Genomic DNA, 14,478 nt, shown 5'->3' with positions numbered 1-14,478 from the left:
CCGATCGTGGATGCGGGTGCGGGTGGGAGCGCGTGCGAGTGGTCGTTCGGGGTGGGGGTGCGAGTGGTCCTGCTGGGGGGTGAATCGGGCGTCGGGCGGGGTGGGAACTATGTTTGAAAACTTTCGTATACCGCGCTCACGCATATAACGCGCGAGGGGTATGCGCGGTAGGTAAAAACGCGTATAACGCGCGCGTTATATGCGTGAAAATACGGTAAGTGGGAGAATTCTACGTTGCAAACTTTATTAAAAGCAAAATATAAATATAATGAGATTTCTAATTTGGCTAAAAAAAATATTATGTGTCAGCAAGCTTTGTATTATGGTAGTTCAAATAAGGCGGGAAGATTATTGACTAATTATCTTAAAGTGAAAAAAAGAGAGATGAAATTGAATGCAATAAAAGATGAAAAAGGTGAAACTCATTTTCAGATTGGTCCTATTTTAAAACAGTTTTTAAATTATTATAAAAACCTGTATTCTTCTGAGTCTTATTTAAATAAAGAAAAAGATGGTATAGTGTTTTTAAATAATATTGAAGGTCTGAAGATTCCTGATCATATAAAAAGAAGTTTGGAAAATCCAATATCTTTACAAGAATTACAAACAGCATTGAAATCTCTTAGAGTAGGGACCGCTCCAGGTGGTGATGGTTTTACGGTAGAGTTTTATAAAGCATTTCAAAATACTCTTTTACCTCATTTATTAAATTTATATCAGAATCAACTAAAGAAAGGTTGTATATCAGGCACTATGGCAGAATCATTAACTATTGTTTTGCCGAAGCCAAATAAAGATCCCATGTTGGTTTCAAATTACAGGCCTATTTCATTGATAAATGTAGATGGTAAATTATTAGCCAAACTTTTGGCTACACGTTTGGCAAAAGCTCTTCCTCACATAGTTGGTATGCATCAAACAGGGTTTGTTGCTCAGAGACACTCTTCTAATAACACCAGATTGGCATTGCAAATGTTATATTTAACAAAAGAAATTGGAGATCCGGCTTTTTCTGTGTCTCTAGATGCAGAGAAAGCTTTTGATCGTGTGGAATGGACATTTATGTATCAGGCCATGGAGTGGTTTGGTATTGGTTCGGGATTTATACAAATGATTAAAACTCTGTATAGCTCTCCTGTTGCTAGATTATATATCAATAATAATTTTTCTGATTGTTTTAAATTGCAAAGGGGAGTTAGACAGGGATGTCCTTTGTCTCCTTTACTTTTTGATATAGTGCTTGAACCCTTATTATTAGCTATTCAACAAGAGGAGGAGATACAGGGTATACCGCATAAAGATAAAGAATATAAAGTTTCTGCATATGCGGATGATATATTACTTCATTTGAGGAATCCGGAAACAACCATTCCAAATTTATTGGTTTTGATTGAAAGATTTGGAAAGTTTTCAGGATATAAAATAAATTGGACTAAATCAGAAGTTCTTCCTTTAAATGTGCATTGCACAAAAGGATTATTTGACTCATTACCTTTTATTTGGAAAGAAGAAGGAATAAAATACTTAGGTATATGGATAAAAAACACGCTTGATGAGACAATTATAATGAATGAAAAAAGTTTATTGCAAAAAGTAACAGAGTTATGTGAGCAATGGAATCCTTTACATTTATCTTGGTGGGGAAGAGTTCAAACTGTCAAAATGATGATATTGCCTGTGGTTTGTTATCAAATGGGAATGATACCAGTTTTTTTTCAGGGGTCTTTTTACAAAAAGTTAAATAATATTCTTAGTAAATTTATTTGGCTGGGTAAAGCTGTAAGAATTGCTCTAGTGACTTTACAAAAACCAATTGAGGAGGGAGGGGTAAATTTTCCAAATTTTTATAGGTTTCATCAATCCTATATATTGCGCCAAGGTATGTATTGGGTCCTCCCAGAACTCATGGAGAAGCTTCCAGATTGGTTATGGTTGGAGTGGCAGCTCATGTCTCCTATCAGGCTTCGTCATCTGCTTAGCATTAAAATGCCTAGAATAAGGAAAACCAATAGGATATTAATGGACACATGGACAACATTAAAGTATGTAAACAACTTAACTCCTATTACTATTCAAAAATCTACTTGTCAAAATATATGGCTGAACTCCAAGATACAAATAGGCGGTTTTATGATTGTCTGGAAGGATTGGATTGAAGCAGGAATACGTACTTTAGATGATGTTATTAATGATGGTAAGCTGCTGGAGTTTTCACAATTGCAACATAAATTTGGACTTAATAAAAAACAAAGTTATAAGTGGTTGCAATTGAAGCAGGCTATTTAGGCAGGGTTCCCTGAATGGAAGTCTTTAAATACTCATTTTACTCTAGAATTCTTATGCTTCCAGGCAGATTTTATGGGTCACCAGGCCGCACAGTGGTATAAAACATTATCTGGATATTTAAATAAAAAACCAAGGACTGTACTTAGAGATATTTGGAGCATTGAGATTAAGCATCAAATTAATGCATCTCAATGGCCACGTATTTGGTCTTGGAGGATAAGATGTACAATGTCTGCATCTATGAGGCAAACATGGTTTTTCCTGTTGCATAGAGTACTCTGGACCCCTGTTCGCTTACAAAAATTGGATTGCTCCAAGTCTAATAGATGTTGGCATTGTCATCTTGAGGCTGGAACTCTAGATCATTTATTATTTTATTGTCCTTTTATTAATAATTTTTGGAAATTGATCTGGGGTCAAATAAATTGTATGTTAGAGAATCCTATGGCCCTATCATATGACACAGTTTTGTTTGGAATGTCTATGAGGGCCAAAAGTCAAATTTCATCGAATAATAACAAACTGTTAATGATTTTAACAGGAGTTGCCATCCAACATATAACACATAACTGGAAAGACTATAGAGGATTGAATTATTGTTTCTGGTGGAGTTCGGTTTGTCAGGTGTATGAAATGGAAAAAACATTGGCAATCAAGAGAGGTTATTATAAGAAATTTAAAGAGGTGTGGAGACCATTAATTGAGTATTATAATAAATAAATAATTATATTTATCCCCATTAAATATATGTAGGGGGGAGGAGGGATGGGTGGGTTTTATGACATTATAAGGGGTAATATATGGAAAGGGAGGGAGGGGAGATAGTTTATGGTATAAAATGAATGTAGAGTTTCAAGTGAAGAATGTATAGTATGACTTGAATTATTGTACACTTGTTTGCATAATGTAAAAACGAATAAAGATATTTAAAAAAAAAAAATATAAAATGTGCAGAAATGCAAGATTAAAAGCAACACTTTATAAAGTAAAATATAAAAAGTTGATTTGCAAAACAAAATATGTGTTAGTACCGTATTTTCACGCATATAACGCGCACGTTATACGTGTTTTTACAAACCGTGCATAGCCTTGCGCGGTATACGCGTGAGCGCGCTATATACAATTTTTTTTACATAGTTCCCCCCCCCCCCAACGCACCCCCACCCCGAAGGACCGCTTGCACGCACTCCCACCCGCACCCCCACCCTGAAGGACCGCTCGCACCCCCACAGCCTCCCGACCCCCCCCCCCATCATGTAGAAGCTCCTACTGGTGTCCTGCTGCTTCCTCTTCCGGCGGTTCGCCCTTTCTCTAACGTCAAGCCCTCTTGCCCCGCCGACTCCCCGACACGATCGGGGCAAGAGGGAGCTCAAGCTCTCTTGCCCCAGTCAACCGCGGCACCCCCGACACGATCAGGGCAAGAGGGACCTCAAGCCCTCTTGCCCCTGCCAATGGCGGCACCCCCGACACGATCAGGGCAAGAGGGAGTTCAAGCCCTCTTGCCCCCCGACACGATCGGGGCAAAAGGGAGCCCAAGCCCTCTTGCCCCGCCGACTCCCCAACTCCCCGACAATATCGGGCCAGGAGGGAGCCCAAACCCTCTTGGCCACGGCGACCCCCTACCCCCACCCCACACTACATTACGGGCAGGAGGGATCCCAGGCCCTCCTGCCCTCGACGCAAACCTCCCTCCCCCCAACGACCGCCCCCCCCCAAAGAACCTCCGACCGCACCGACCCGCGACCCCCCCTGGCAGACCCCCACGACACCCCCACCCCCCTTCCCCATACCTTTGTGTAGTTGGCTGGACAGACAGGAGCCAAACCCGCCTGTCCGGCAGGCAGCCAACGACGGAATGAGGCCGGATTGGCCCATCCGTCCCAAAGCTCCGCCTACTGGTGGAGCCTTGGGCACATGGTCGGGTTGGGCCCATGTGCCTCAGGCCCCGCCCCCAGGAGGGACCTAAGGCTCCCGGGCCTATTCTGATTGGCCCAAGCGCCTTAGGCCCCACCAATAGGCGGAGCTTTGGGACGGATGAGCCAATCCGGCCTCATTCCGTCGTTGGCTGCCTGCCGGACAGGCGGGTTTGGCTCCCGTCTGTCCGGCCAACTACACAAAGGAAGGGGGTGGGGGTGTCGTGGGGGTCGGCCAGGGGGGTTGGGGGGAGGGGGGTTTGCGTCGAGGGCAGGAGGGCCTGGGATCCCTCCTGCCGTAATGTAGTGCGGGGTGGGGGTAGGGGTCGCCGTGGCCAGGAGGGTTTGGGCTCCTGTCGCTAGTGCTGTTTAGCACTGTTTCCATCGGGACAGGCAGTCCCGCTGCTGCCCGACTTTTCCCAGCTGAGAGGGTCCTTCGGAGATCCTTTAAACAGCGGTCCAGCCGCCGAGGGAGCCTGTCGCTAGTGCTGTTTAGCACTGTTTCCATCGGGACAGGCAGTCCCGCTGCTGCCCGACTTTTCCCAGCTGAGAGGGTCCTTCGGAGATCCTTTAAACAGCGGTCCAGCCGCCGAGGGAGCCTGTCGCTAGTGCTGTTTAGCACTGTTTCCATCGAGACAGGCAGTCCCGCTGCTGCCCGACTTTTCCCAGCTGAGAGGGTCCTTCGGAGATCCTTTAAACAGCGGTCCAGCCGCGGTACGCGGCCCGCGGTCGTGAGCCCCGGGGCGTGTGCTGAAGGGGCGTGGCTAAAGGGTCTTGCCCCTTTTGAGCCCCTTCGGAGCCTAAGAGGAGCAGGGAGCAGGACTACCGATTCTTCAGCATGGGTAAGAGGAAAGCCAAAGCAATACCATCTGCTGGAACAACAGGCCCGATGGATCGCCATCTTGTGGTTCCTATTAGAGAATGACACGGTGAAAAAATTGGTCCCCGTCACCGCCCCGTCCCCGTCTCACCATCCCCGTCACCGCCCCGTCACCGCCACTGCCACTCCATTCACCGCCCCGTCACCGCAATCCCATTCACTTTTCTTTATTTACGTATAAAGGAAACATTCTTTAAAACTTTAAAACTTAGTTAAATATTAGTTAATAACTATACAAAAACAAAACACGCAGAGAAAAAATTAATTAATATAAATTCTCAAAACTGACACATTTTGATCACTAAATTTAAAATAGTTATTTTTCATACAGTTTTTCAATCACTAATCTTCCACCACCCCTGGGGCTAGCAATGCAAAAACAAACACGACATGTACTTTAAATGCTTACAAAGTCCCACCTCTTTACTAGAGATCTTACTGAGCTCCTTCAAACCCCCAAGCTCCCATCCCATACACCTCATTTGGGCCAAAAGGGTTTCCGAAAGTACTTTAGCCCAAAGAATGTAGGGCCTCCCTTTAGGTACAATTATTCCAAGGAACCCCAATGGCCAAAATTAGAACCCATGAAGGGACACAGAGCGTAGAAGTCTGCTTGGTGTTCTCTTTAAGTCTCAACTACTGGAGTTGCCATTGAAGCATATTCTAATCAGTGTTCCCGCTAAGCTGCGCTGGGGTGCGCTGGCGCACAAAATATTACCTCGCAGCGCACTAGTTTCTCGTCACAGCGCACACAGTGTAGAGCACAGTTCTTCAACCGCCGGTCCGCAAACAAAATCTTGCCGGTCCGCGAAGGATTCGGTCCCCGCCGCAACGAAAGGCCGGCGTCAGCTGACTTGCAACTTCCTGTTGCAGTCGCTGTGCCGGGACTCCTGCCTTCGCCGGGACTCCTGCCTTCCACCGCGTTTGCCTCCTGCCTTGTCTCCGCACCTCCAGACCAGCAGCGGCAGCTGTGTATGCTTTTAACTTCGGCACAGAGCTGCCCCTAATCAATAGTTTAGCGCGGTTTCATAAGGCAGCCTCGGGGCCTTTGCTAGGCCGGCCCACATCGCATCATCGAAGCGGGCCGGCTATCAAAGGCCCCGAGGCTGCCTCATGAAACCGCGCTAAACTATTGATTAGGGGCAGCTCTGTGCCGAAGTTAAAAGCATACAGAGCTGCCGCTGCTGGTCTGAACTCTTGGGCCGCTGAAGGAGGGCAAAAAGCAGCTGTCCTGGAGGTTTCCCTTCCTCTCGCCTTTACAGGTTCCTTTTTTCCACCTTTTTTTTTTTCCTTCAAACGGCAACGGGCCCCAGCATCGACATCAATCAAGTAAGTTCCACTGTCAATCAAGCGGTTCTGCTCGGCCAAAGCTTCCCCTGTGACATGAGCCACCCTCAGGGGAAAGAAAGTGACCCACAAAGGTGAGGGGAAGGGGGGCAGATGATGGAAGTTGGGGGGGGGGAGAGAGAGAGAGAGAAGGGGCAGATGATGGAATGGAGGAGATGAGAGAGAGAGAGAGAAGGGGACAGATGATGGAAGTGAGAAGAAGGGAGAGAGAGCAGAAGGCAGATGGATGTCAGTTGAGAAGGGAGAGCAGATGCTGAATGGAAGTGGGGAAAGAACACATACTGGATGGAAGGAGGAGATAAATAAAGGGGGAAGAAAATAGTAAGATAATGGAGGGGTGAGGGAAAGGGGTGACAAGCTGTGTGTAGACACAGTGAAAAGAGGGAAACGGGACTAAATAGTAAGAAAGAATTTAATTTAGATGGAGGCAGAAAATAGAGAAGGAAGACCAGAGAAGAAAAGGGAAGAGAGAGCAGAGAATGATCAGATCTGAGTGGAGGAAATGAGAAGAGAGATATGCTAAAAACCACAGGGGGGAGGGAAGGATAGAGATGCCAGACCATGAGGGGAACAGAAGGAAGATGATGGATGCTAGACCAAATTGGGGGGTGGGGGGGGGCAGGAGGAGAGATGGCAGGGAAAGACAGACAGTGAATGGAAGGGGCAGATGCTGGACTGAAGAGACAGAGAAGGTTATCATGCTGCTGTACCGGGCCATGGTACGCCCTCACCTGGAGTACTGCGTCCAGCACTGGTACTTTAAGAAGGACACGGTACTACTCGAAAGGATCCAGAGAAGAGCAACTAAAATGGTTAAGGGGCTGGAGGAGTTGCCGTACAGCGAAAGATTAGAGAAACTGGGCCTCTTCTCCCTTGAGCAGAGGAGATTGAGAGGGGACATGATAGAAACATTCAAGGTACTGAAGGGAATAGACTTAGTAGCTAAGGCAGGGAGAACGAGAGGGCACTCTCTAAAGTTGAAAGGGGATAGATTCCATACAAACGTAAGGAAGTTCTGTGGTAGAAAGCAACATATTTATTTGGCTCATAACTTGCTGGCGCCCGATATTTTTAGCTCACAGTGAAAAAAGTTTGCTCACAACACCCGCCCGCTTAGAGGGAACACTGATTCTAATCTGTCTTGCCATACATGAGACACACACTGTAGAAATCTGCCTGACTTTGTTCTAATGTTCCAACTACTGAAATTGCTGTTGAAGCCCTATCTAACACATCCTAATCTGTCTTACCACACATGGAACAAAGACCATAGAAGTCTGTTCAACACTGGCCTTACTGTAGTTCCTCACAGCCAGAGTCGCTGTATAAGCAGTGCTGCAAGTCTCCCCTCCCCCCAGCGATCACGGCAGGAGGGCACCCAACCCCTCCTGTAGACCCCCCCAACGGCCCTCCCGACAATCGCAGCAGAAGGGTACCCAACCCCTCCTGCCGGTCCTCCCAATGGCCTCCCCTAAGATCGCCGGCAGGAGGGTACCCAACCCCTCCTGCTGGACCCCCCCCCCCCAACGAACCCTCCCACCCCGGAACCCCCTTAGTCTTACTTTCCAAGTTGGACCGGACGGCTCCTCACACGTATGGCCAGCAGGCTTGCCTCCGTCCAAATGAGGCGGGCCCGCCCCTACCCTGCCCAACCCACAGGATCCTAGGGCCTGATTGGTCTAGGCACCTAAAGCCACTCCCGCTATAGGAGGGGCCTTAGGTGCTTGGGCCAATCAGGCCCTAGGATCCTGTGGGTTAGGCAGGGGAGGGGCGGGCCCGCCTCATTTGGACGGAGGCAGGCCTGCTGGCCAGACGAGCGAGGAGCTGTCCGGTCCAACTTGGAAAGTAAGACTAAGGGGGTTCCGGGGTGGGAGGGTTCGTTGGGGGGGGGTCCAGCAGGAGGGGTTGGGTACCCTCCTGCCGGCGATCTTAGGGGAGGCCATTGGGAGGACCGGCAGGAGGGGTTGGGTACCCTTCTGCTGCGATTGTCGGGAGGGCCGTTGGGGGGGTCTACAGGAGGGGTTGGGTGCCCTCCTGCCGTGATCGCTGCCTAACCCACAGGATCCTAGGGCCTGATTGGCCCAAGCACCTAAGGCCCCTCCTATAGCGGGAGTGGCTTTAGGTGCCTAGACCAATCAGGCCCTAGGATCCTGTGGGTTGGGCAGGGTAGGGGCGGGCCCGCCTCATTTGGACGGAGGCAGGCCTGCTGGCCAGACGAGCGAGGAGCTGTCCGGTCCAACTTGGAAAGTAAGACTAAGGGGGTTCCGGGGTGGGAGGGTTCGTTGGGGGGGGGGTCCAGCAGGAGGGGTTGGGTACCCTCCTGCCGGCGATCTTAGGGGAGGCCATTGGGAGGACCGGCAGGAGGGGTTGGGTACCCTTCTGCTGCGATTGTCGGGAGGGGTTGATCTGACAAAATGAGGAGCACGGTGAAACACAGGTAAATAGCGGTTCCTAGAAGGGGGTACATTGGCCCGCGGGGACAAACCTGTTCACCGTTTCCGCGGTCGGTGAATGGCCTTGTCCCCGTCACCGCAGCGACTGCTAGTTTTCTTCCCCGTTTTCGGCGGTGACCCGCGGCTTAAATGCGGTGGCCGCGGGTAAACCGTCACCGTGTCATTCTCTAGTTCCTATCTTGCCTCCTGTTGAGGAACAGGTAACTGTTAATATTCAAGCTGTCTCCTTATCTTCTGGGGAACCAACACCACCTCCTCAACCATCATATTCCCTACGGTTAGAAGAATCTCCTTCCCCTTTTAAGGAAGGAATAACTTCTTCTTCCCCCCAATCATTGTTATTATCTGGTCTGGAGGTTTCAGGACAATCCCTGGGGCAAGCTAAAGAACTAACCCCAGTGCAGATGATTACTGGGCAAAGCTCGGACGTTCTCCCCAAGGATAAAGTGATCACTTTAAATGATGTTTGGCTTAGCATTAACAGAATAGAGTCATCTTTACAAAAAACCGTTTTGAACTTATGTCAATTTTCATCTGATGTAACTGTGAAAATTAAAGAACAAGATAAAAAAATTGGAGAAACAGCTGTAAAGGTTGAAAAGTTAGATCAGGCAGTAGGTAATTTACAAGCCAGTGCTGTTTCTAATATAAAGGATAGTATGATGATACATGCTAAATTAGAAAAAATGGAAAATGCTATTAGAGTTAAGAATCTTCGCCTGTTAAATTTTCCGATCACACATTACCTCTCTTCAATGGAACTCTTGAGAATGTATTTGAGGGAAATATTACATTATAATAAAGTGGAGACCTTTGAGGTCGAAAATTTATATTACATCTCAAGAGATTCCAAAGAAAAGGTAGATGAAGGTGGAATGGATAGAATAGTATCACCTGAGAGTTTGAATGTATCACAGTTTTTGGAGTCATCTAAAGACATAATTGAGAAACGAGCAACTCTTCTCGTGACCTTTAAGACAGAGCTTGAGAAGCAAGATATCTTGAAATTATATTTCCTGAAAAAGCAAGAGATGTTTTGTGGTCAACGGGTGATAATTTTTCCAGATGTCTCTAGACAAACCCAGTTTAAGAGGAAACAGTTCCTTCAGCTAAAGCCAAAGGTTTTGGCAGTCGGAGCTACTTTCTTCTTAAAATTTCCATGTAAATGCCTGATATCATATGGAAATGATAAATATGTGTTTTTTGATCCAGCCCAGGTAGAAGATTTTATCAAAGAGAAACCTTTGTTGAAAGTTTAATTCCTAATATTCAGTTTATTTTAGGAGGATGATGTATAATACATATAATAGCCATTTGCCTGTTCCTAGATAGTAGATAGAAAGATTTGCTTTGATGTTTTATTTGTACTGGCGATCAGCTTTAATGTGGACTAGGATATGGTTGAAATTGTTTCCTTATATTATGTTAATTCCCGTTAGGGAATTTACATTTGTATTTTTTGTGTTCATTCATGCATGTTTGTTACAAAGATATTGTAATGAATAATCTAATAAATAAAGAATTAAAAAAAAAAGGAGGGTTTGGGCTCCCTCCTGGCCCAATATTGTCGGGGAGTTGGGGAGTCGGCGGGGCAAGAGGGCTTGAGCTCCCTCTTACCCCGATCGTGTCGGGGGTGCCGCGGTTGGCTGGGGCAAGAGGGCTTGAGCTCCCTCTTGCCCCGATTGTGTCGGGGGTGCCGCGGTTGGCTGGGGCAAGAGGGCTTGAGCTCCCTCTTGCCCCGATCGTGTCGGGGGTGCCGCGGTTGGCTGGGGCAAGAGGGCTTGAGCTCCCTCTTGCCCCGATCGTGTCGGGGAGTCGGCGGGGCAAGAGGGATTGACTTAGAGAAAGGGCGAACCGCTGGAAGAGGAAGCAGCGCAGGCGCAGGGCTCACAGAAGGGCCGGGACCACCAAGAGAAAGCAGCAGGACACCGGTAGGAGCTTCTACATGATGGGGGGGGGGTCGGGAGGCTGTGGGGGTGCGAGCGGTCCTTCGGGGTGAGGGTGCGAGCGGTCCAGCGGGGGGTGAATCGGACGTCTGGGGGGGGGCATCAGGCTTTCAGGGTGGGGACAGGACTTCAAGGGGGAGAGGAGAGTCGGGGCGGGCGAAAGGAGAGTCGGGGTGGCCAGAGGAGAGTCGGGGCGGGCGAAAGGAGAGTCGGCCAGCACGCGCGGTATACGGGTGTGCGCGGTATATAAAAATTTCTGTACATAAATTTGTGCTTTCCGCGCGCTATACCCGTGTGCGCGTTTTACACGGGTGCGTGTTATCTACGTGAAAATACGGTACTTTATAATTGTTGAGTGAAGTCAAAAGCATTGTTTAAAAGTCATATGATAAAAAAAGAAAAAGGGATAGATATGTTAACATTTCTGCTTGGATCCTTAAGAAAGGACCAGGCTACTTAGCTGATCTGTCCATTAGTTAATGAGAGATTTAAGTCAGAAGATTCCATTATTTCCTCGAGTCAGATTTCAAGGCAGTTTTTTTTCTCTTTCTATAGCTTGCGAACACAGAAGAATACATAGATGGAGCATTGTCTGGACATCTTGGTGAAGTTTTGATAAGGTAATTCTGGATATCATACAAACTCCCCACCACTCAACCTTCATGTATCTATGTAACTTGCCTTGAGTGTTTACTGATCTTTACCAAAGCCAATCTAAAATCCCAATGTAGATCTATGATGGAGCAGATTCTGCTTCAGGCAATGACATTTTTATGCCTTTACACTGTCACTACTGTTGGTATCCTTGGTGTTATATGAATCTATTTTATTATAAAACTTAAAGCTCATTTATACAGGTACTCTGAGCATGTGTGGGAATTGAGGCTGTGATGTCATCACGTCAACAACCACGCATGCTTGGAGGCCTGTGCGGGAACGGCTCTGAGCTCTCATGCTGGCAGAACGTTTACCAAAGGGAAAAGGGGTAAGATGCTGACAGTGATACTCGCTGCATGTCATTCTCTGGCACACATCTGGAATGTCGCCATGGCACACAATTTGCGATACACTGGTATACAGGCTTACTACTTAAAATCAGAGGTATTGAAATAAATTTAGTACACTTCTCCCTCCGAATCTGATTTTTTTTGAGGGGGCCCATTTTCATTTTTGGGCTCTTTTTAAGCCCTCTTAGACCCCCCTTTAAGCCTTACCTGGTGGTCTAGCGGGTTTTTAGGGCAGGAGTGATCTTTCTACACTCCGGCCCCGTGTAGATCACTCATAGGAAATGGCTGCCGTGAGCTCCCGTAGTCTCTCGAGACTATGAAGGGAGCTCACGGCAGCCATTTCCTATGAGTGATCTGCATGGGGCAGGAGCCGGCCAAAATATTTGCGGGTTTTTAATATTCGCGGGCCGGCTCTGCCCCTAACCTCCAGGATACGGAGGGAGAAGTGTAGTCTTAAATTTTTCCCAAAGTGCATCTTTCACTCTGTGTCTGGGGTGGGGGGCTCTGAAAATCAGGCCTTTAGCTAGTTTTTATTCACATTTTGAATTAACCCTAAGTATATAAATGTTCTTTTTGCAGATGCAACAATGTTCTGTATATTCGAGGTGTAGAGGAGGAGGAGGAGGATGGAGAAATGAGAGAATAACCTCTTCAAAATGTTAAACATTTTGTATATTTCTGGCTGAAACAATATGTTGACTCATGCTGAGGGTAGTTGTTCGTTTATTTTTGTTTATGTAATAAAGATTTGTTAATTTTTTTACAGTGTGAAAGCCTTCATGTATTACATAAGTGAATGTACAGGAAATATAAAATACAGAAATTGCAATAAATTATCATAAGTTGGTAGCAGAGGTTATCAAACGCACTGATTTGAAATGACATTCTGGTTAACTTTGTTAGCTCTTAACCTTTTGCTCCCACCCTTCTCACAATGTACTGTTTAGATGAAGGTAGATTTAGCATCCTCTTGCTGTATCCTTGGGGGGAGAATTACTCCCTAACAATTATGACTATTGTGTAAAAAAAATCAACTTTTTGGCTAACAGGAGGTTGTGTTTTTTTTAATGATCTGACTAAACTGCATTGTACTGACTAGACCAGAAGCAGAAAATTATGGGCAGCTGTTATCAAAATATGTGCTATTGAAGACATGAACTCTCTAAAACAGGGGTGTCCAATGTCGGTCCTCGAGGGCTGCAGTCCAGTCGGGTTTTCAGGATTTCCCCAGTGACTATGCATGAGATCTATTAGCATACAATGAAAGCAGTGCATGCAAATAGACCTCATGTATATTCATTGGGGAAATCCTGAAAACCCGACTGGACTGCGGCCCTCGAGGACCGTCATTGGACACCCCTGCTCTAAAAGAAAGCTAGTATTTACCTAGCTAGTTTAATGAAAGATTGGTTTATGTTTTCCTGCTATATGTGACACTTCTACATGACTATGAGTAGAGAAAGTTACATTTACATCATAGCTAGATTGAACTGCCTTGAATATGGAAAATTAATTAGGTTTTCAGCATGTTATGCTGTTGCTTTTTCATATAGTCTCATTTAGAGGGCAGTTCTCAAGTTTTAATCTTGTTTTACTACAAACTTCTTAGCCTCACCAAGCAAGGGCCTGTTTTTAAAAGCATTTCTGCCTTTAACAAATCTTTTTGCACTGGCTAATTATAAAAGTAATAATTCTCAACCCTTTCTAAATGAATGAGAAGTGGCACAATTGTGACTCATATTAACCACGTGGAGGTGAAGAGACTGGAGGCAGGCATAATTACCAATATTAAATAGCTGTTCTTGCAGAGAGGTTTTTCAAACCTAGGAGGCAGAGGGGAGCTTAGAAAAGGACCTTGGGTCCAAAAAGATTCCATAGACAATGAACCAATACTTATTATCGAAGCTGGTGTGCAGTGTTAGATTCTAATGTATCCATAAAAATCTTGAATCACAGAAATGTCCAAAAGCAGATGCGAGAGGAGGGTGGTGATTATCATCCTTGATAAGGTAAAGCAAAATTTAACAAAAAAAATAGTAACAGGTCAATTACCTGGACCGAACCATAGCTTGAGATGATGGGGACTGTAAAAGCTATCAGTTAAGTGTTAGTGGTTCTGTTACAATAATTTAGAGCAGGAAATGATCTATGATGAACCTCAGAAGAACTGCATTGTAAACCCCAAACATCTCATTTCTACAAGTGATGGTCAGCATACCCTCAGAGCATGCATTGCTCCATCTGTTCCTTTCAAAGTTCAAGCTCTCTTTACTGCCACGTAAAAAAATACCGGTACTCCTCTTGTACTCGTAGAGTGTGATCATCTTCACTTGTCTTTTCTTTTGTTTTTGGAGGTGCTGAACGAGGCATTAGTCTTCTTCCAGTCTAGGTAATAAAGAAAAAGTGGTTAAACTGGAACTTGTACAGTTCTAGAAACACTATTAGCAATATGCAATTATTAAAGGTAATTAAAAATGGAAAGATAACCTGTATGTGCAGTGGTTGCTACTACAGTAATCTTTTTCCTGCTAGTCATACACAGAGTAGCTAAAAATATTTACTTCAAAGTCATGAAACCAGTACTATTCTTTCAGAGCTAAGAAATTAGGCAAGAGGGGTGCTTGGGCCCCTTCTGTTCCACTAGCA

At 45.9% G+C, this 14,478-nt stretch overlaps 2 protein-coding genes across 11 annotated transcripts in view; one reads left to right on the top strand and one right to left on the bottom strand.

Moving 5' to 3' along the window:
- The window catches only part of SNRPF (small nuclear ribonucleoprotein polypeptide F), a 33,568-nt gene extending 20,968 nt beyond the window's left edge, over positions 1 to 12,600 (top strand). The window contains exons 3-4 of the mRNA XM_033953061.1: positions 11,381 to 11,445; positions 12,412 to 12,600. Of these exons, the coding sequence (XP_033808952.1) occupies positions 11,381 to 11,445; positions 12,412 to 12,478 (132 nt within the window). The 3' untranslated portion in view covers positions 12,479 to 12,600. The remainder of the gene's footprint in view (positions 1 to 11,380; positions 11,446 to 12,411) is intronic.
- Positions 12,601 to 13,139: 539 nt separating this feature from the next.
- Positions 13,140 to 14,478, bottom strand: part of CCDC38 (coiled-coil domain containing 38) — a 223,766-nt gene continuing 222,427 nt past the window's right edge. For all 10 annotated transcript variants that reach the window (XM_033951517.1, XM_033951516.1, XM_033951511.1 and 7 more), the window contains one exon: positions 13,140 to 14,217. In XM_033951517.1, coding sequence (XP_033807408.1) covers positions 14,101 to 14,217 — 117 coding nt within the window. In that variant the 3' untranslated portion in view covers positions 13,140 to 14,100. The remainder of the gene's footprint in view (positions 14,218 to 14,478) is intronic.

The sequence above is a fragment of the Geotrypetes seraphini genome, chromosome 7 (assembly GCF_902459505.1).
Source record: "Geotrypetes seraphini chromosome 7, aGeoSer1.1, whole genome shotgun sequence".
NCBI lineage: Eukaryota > Metazoa > Chordata > Amphibia > Gymnophiona > Dermophiidae > Geotrypetes > Geotrypetes seraphini.
Note: the sequence above shows the minus strand (reverse complement) of the source record. Positions and strands in the feature narration are given on the sequence as shown.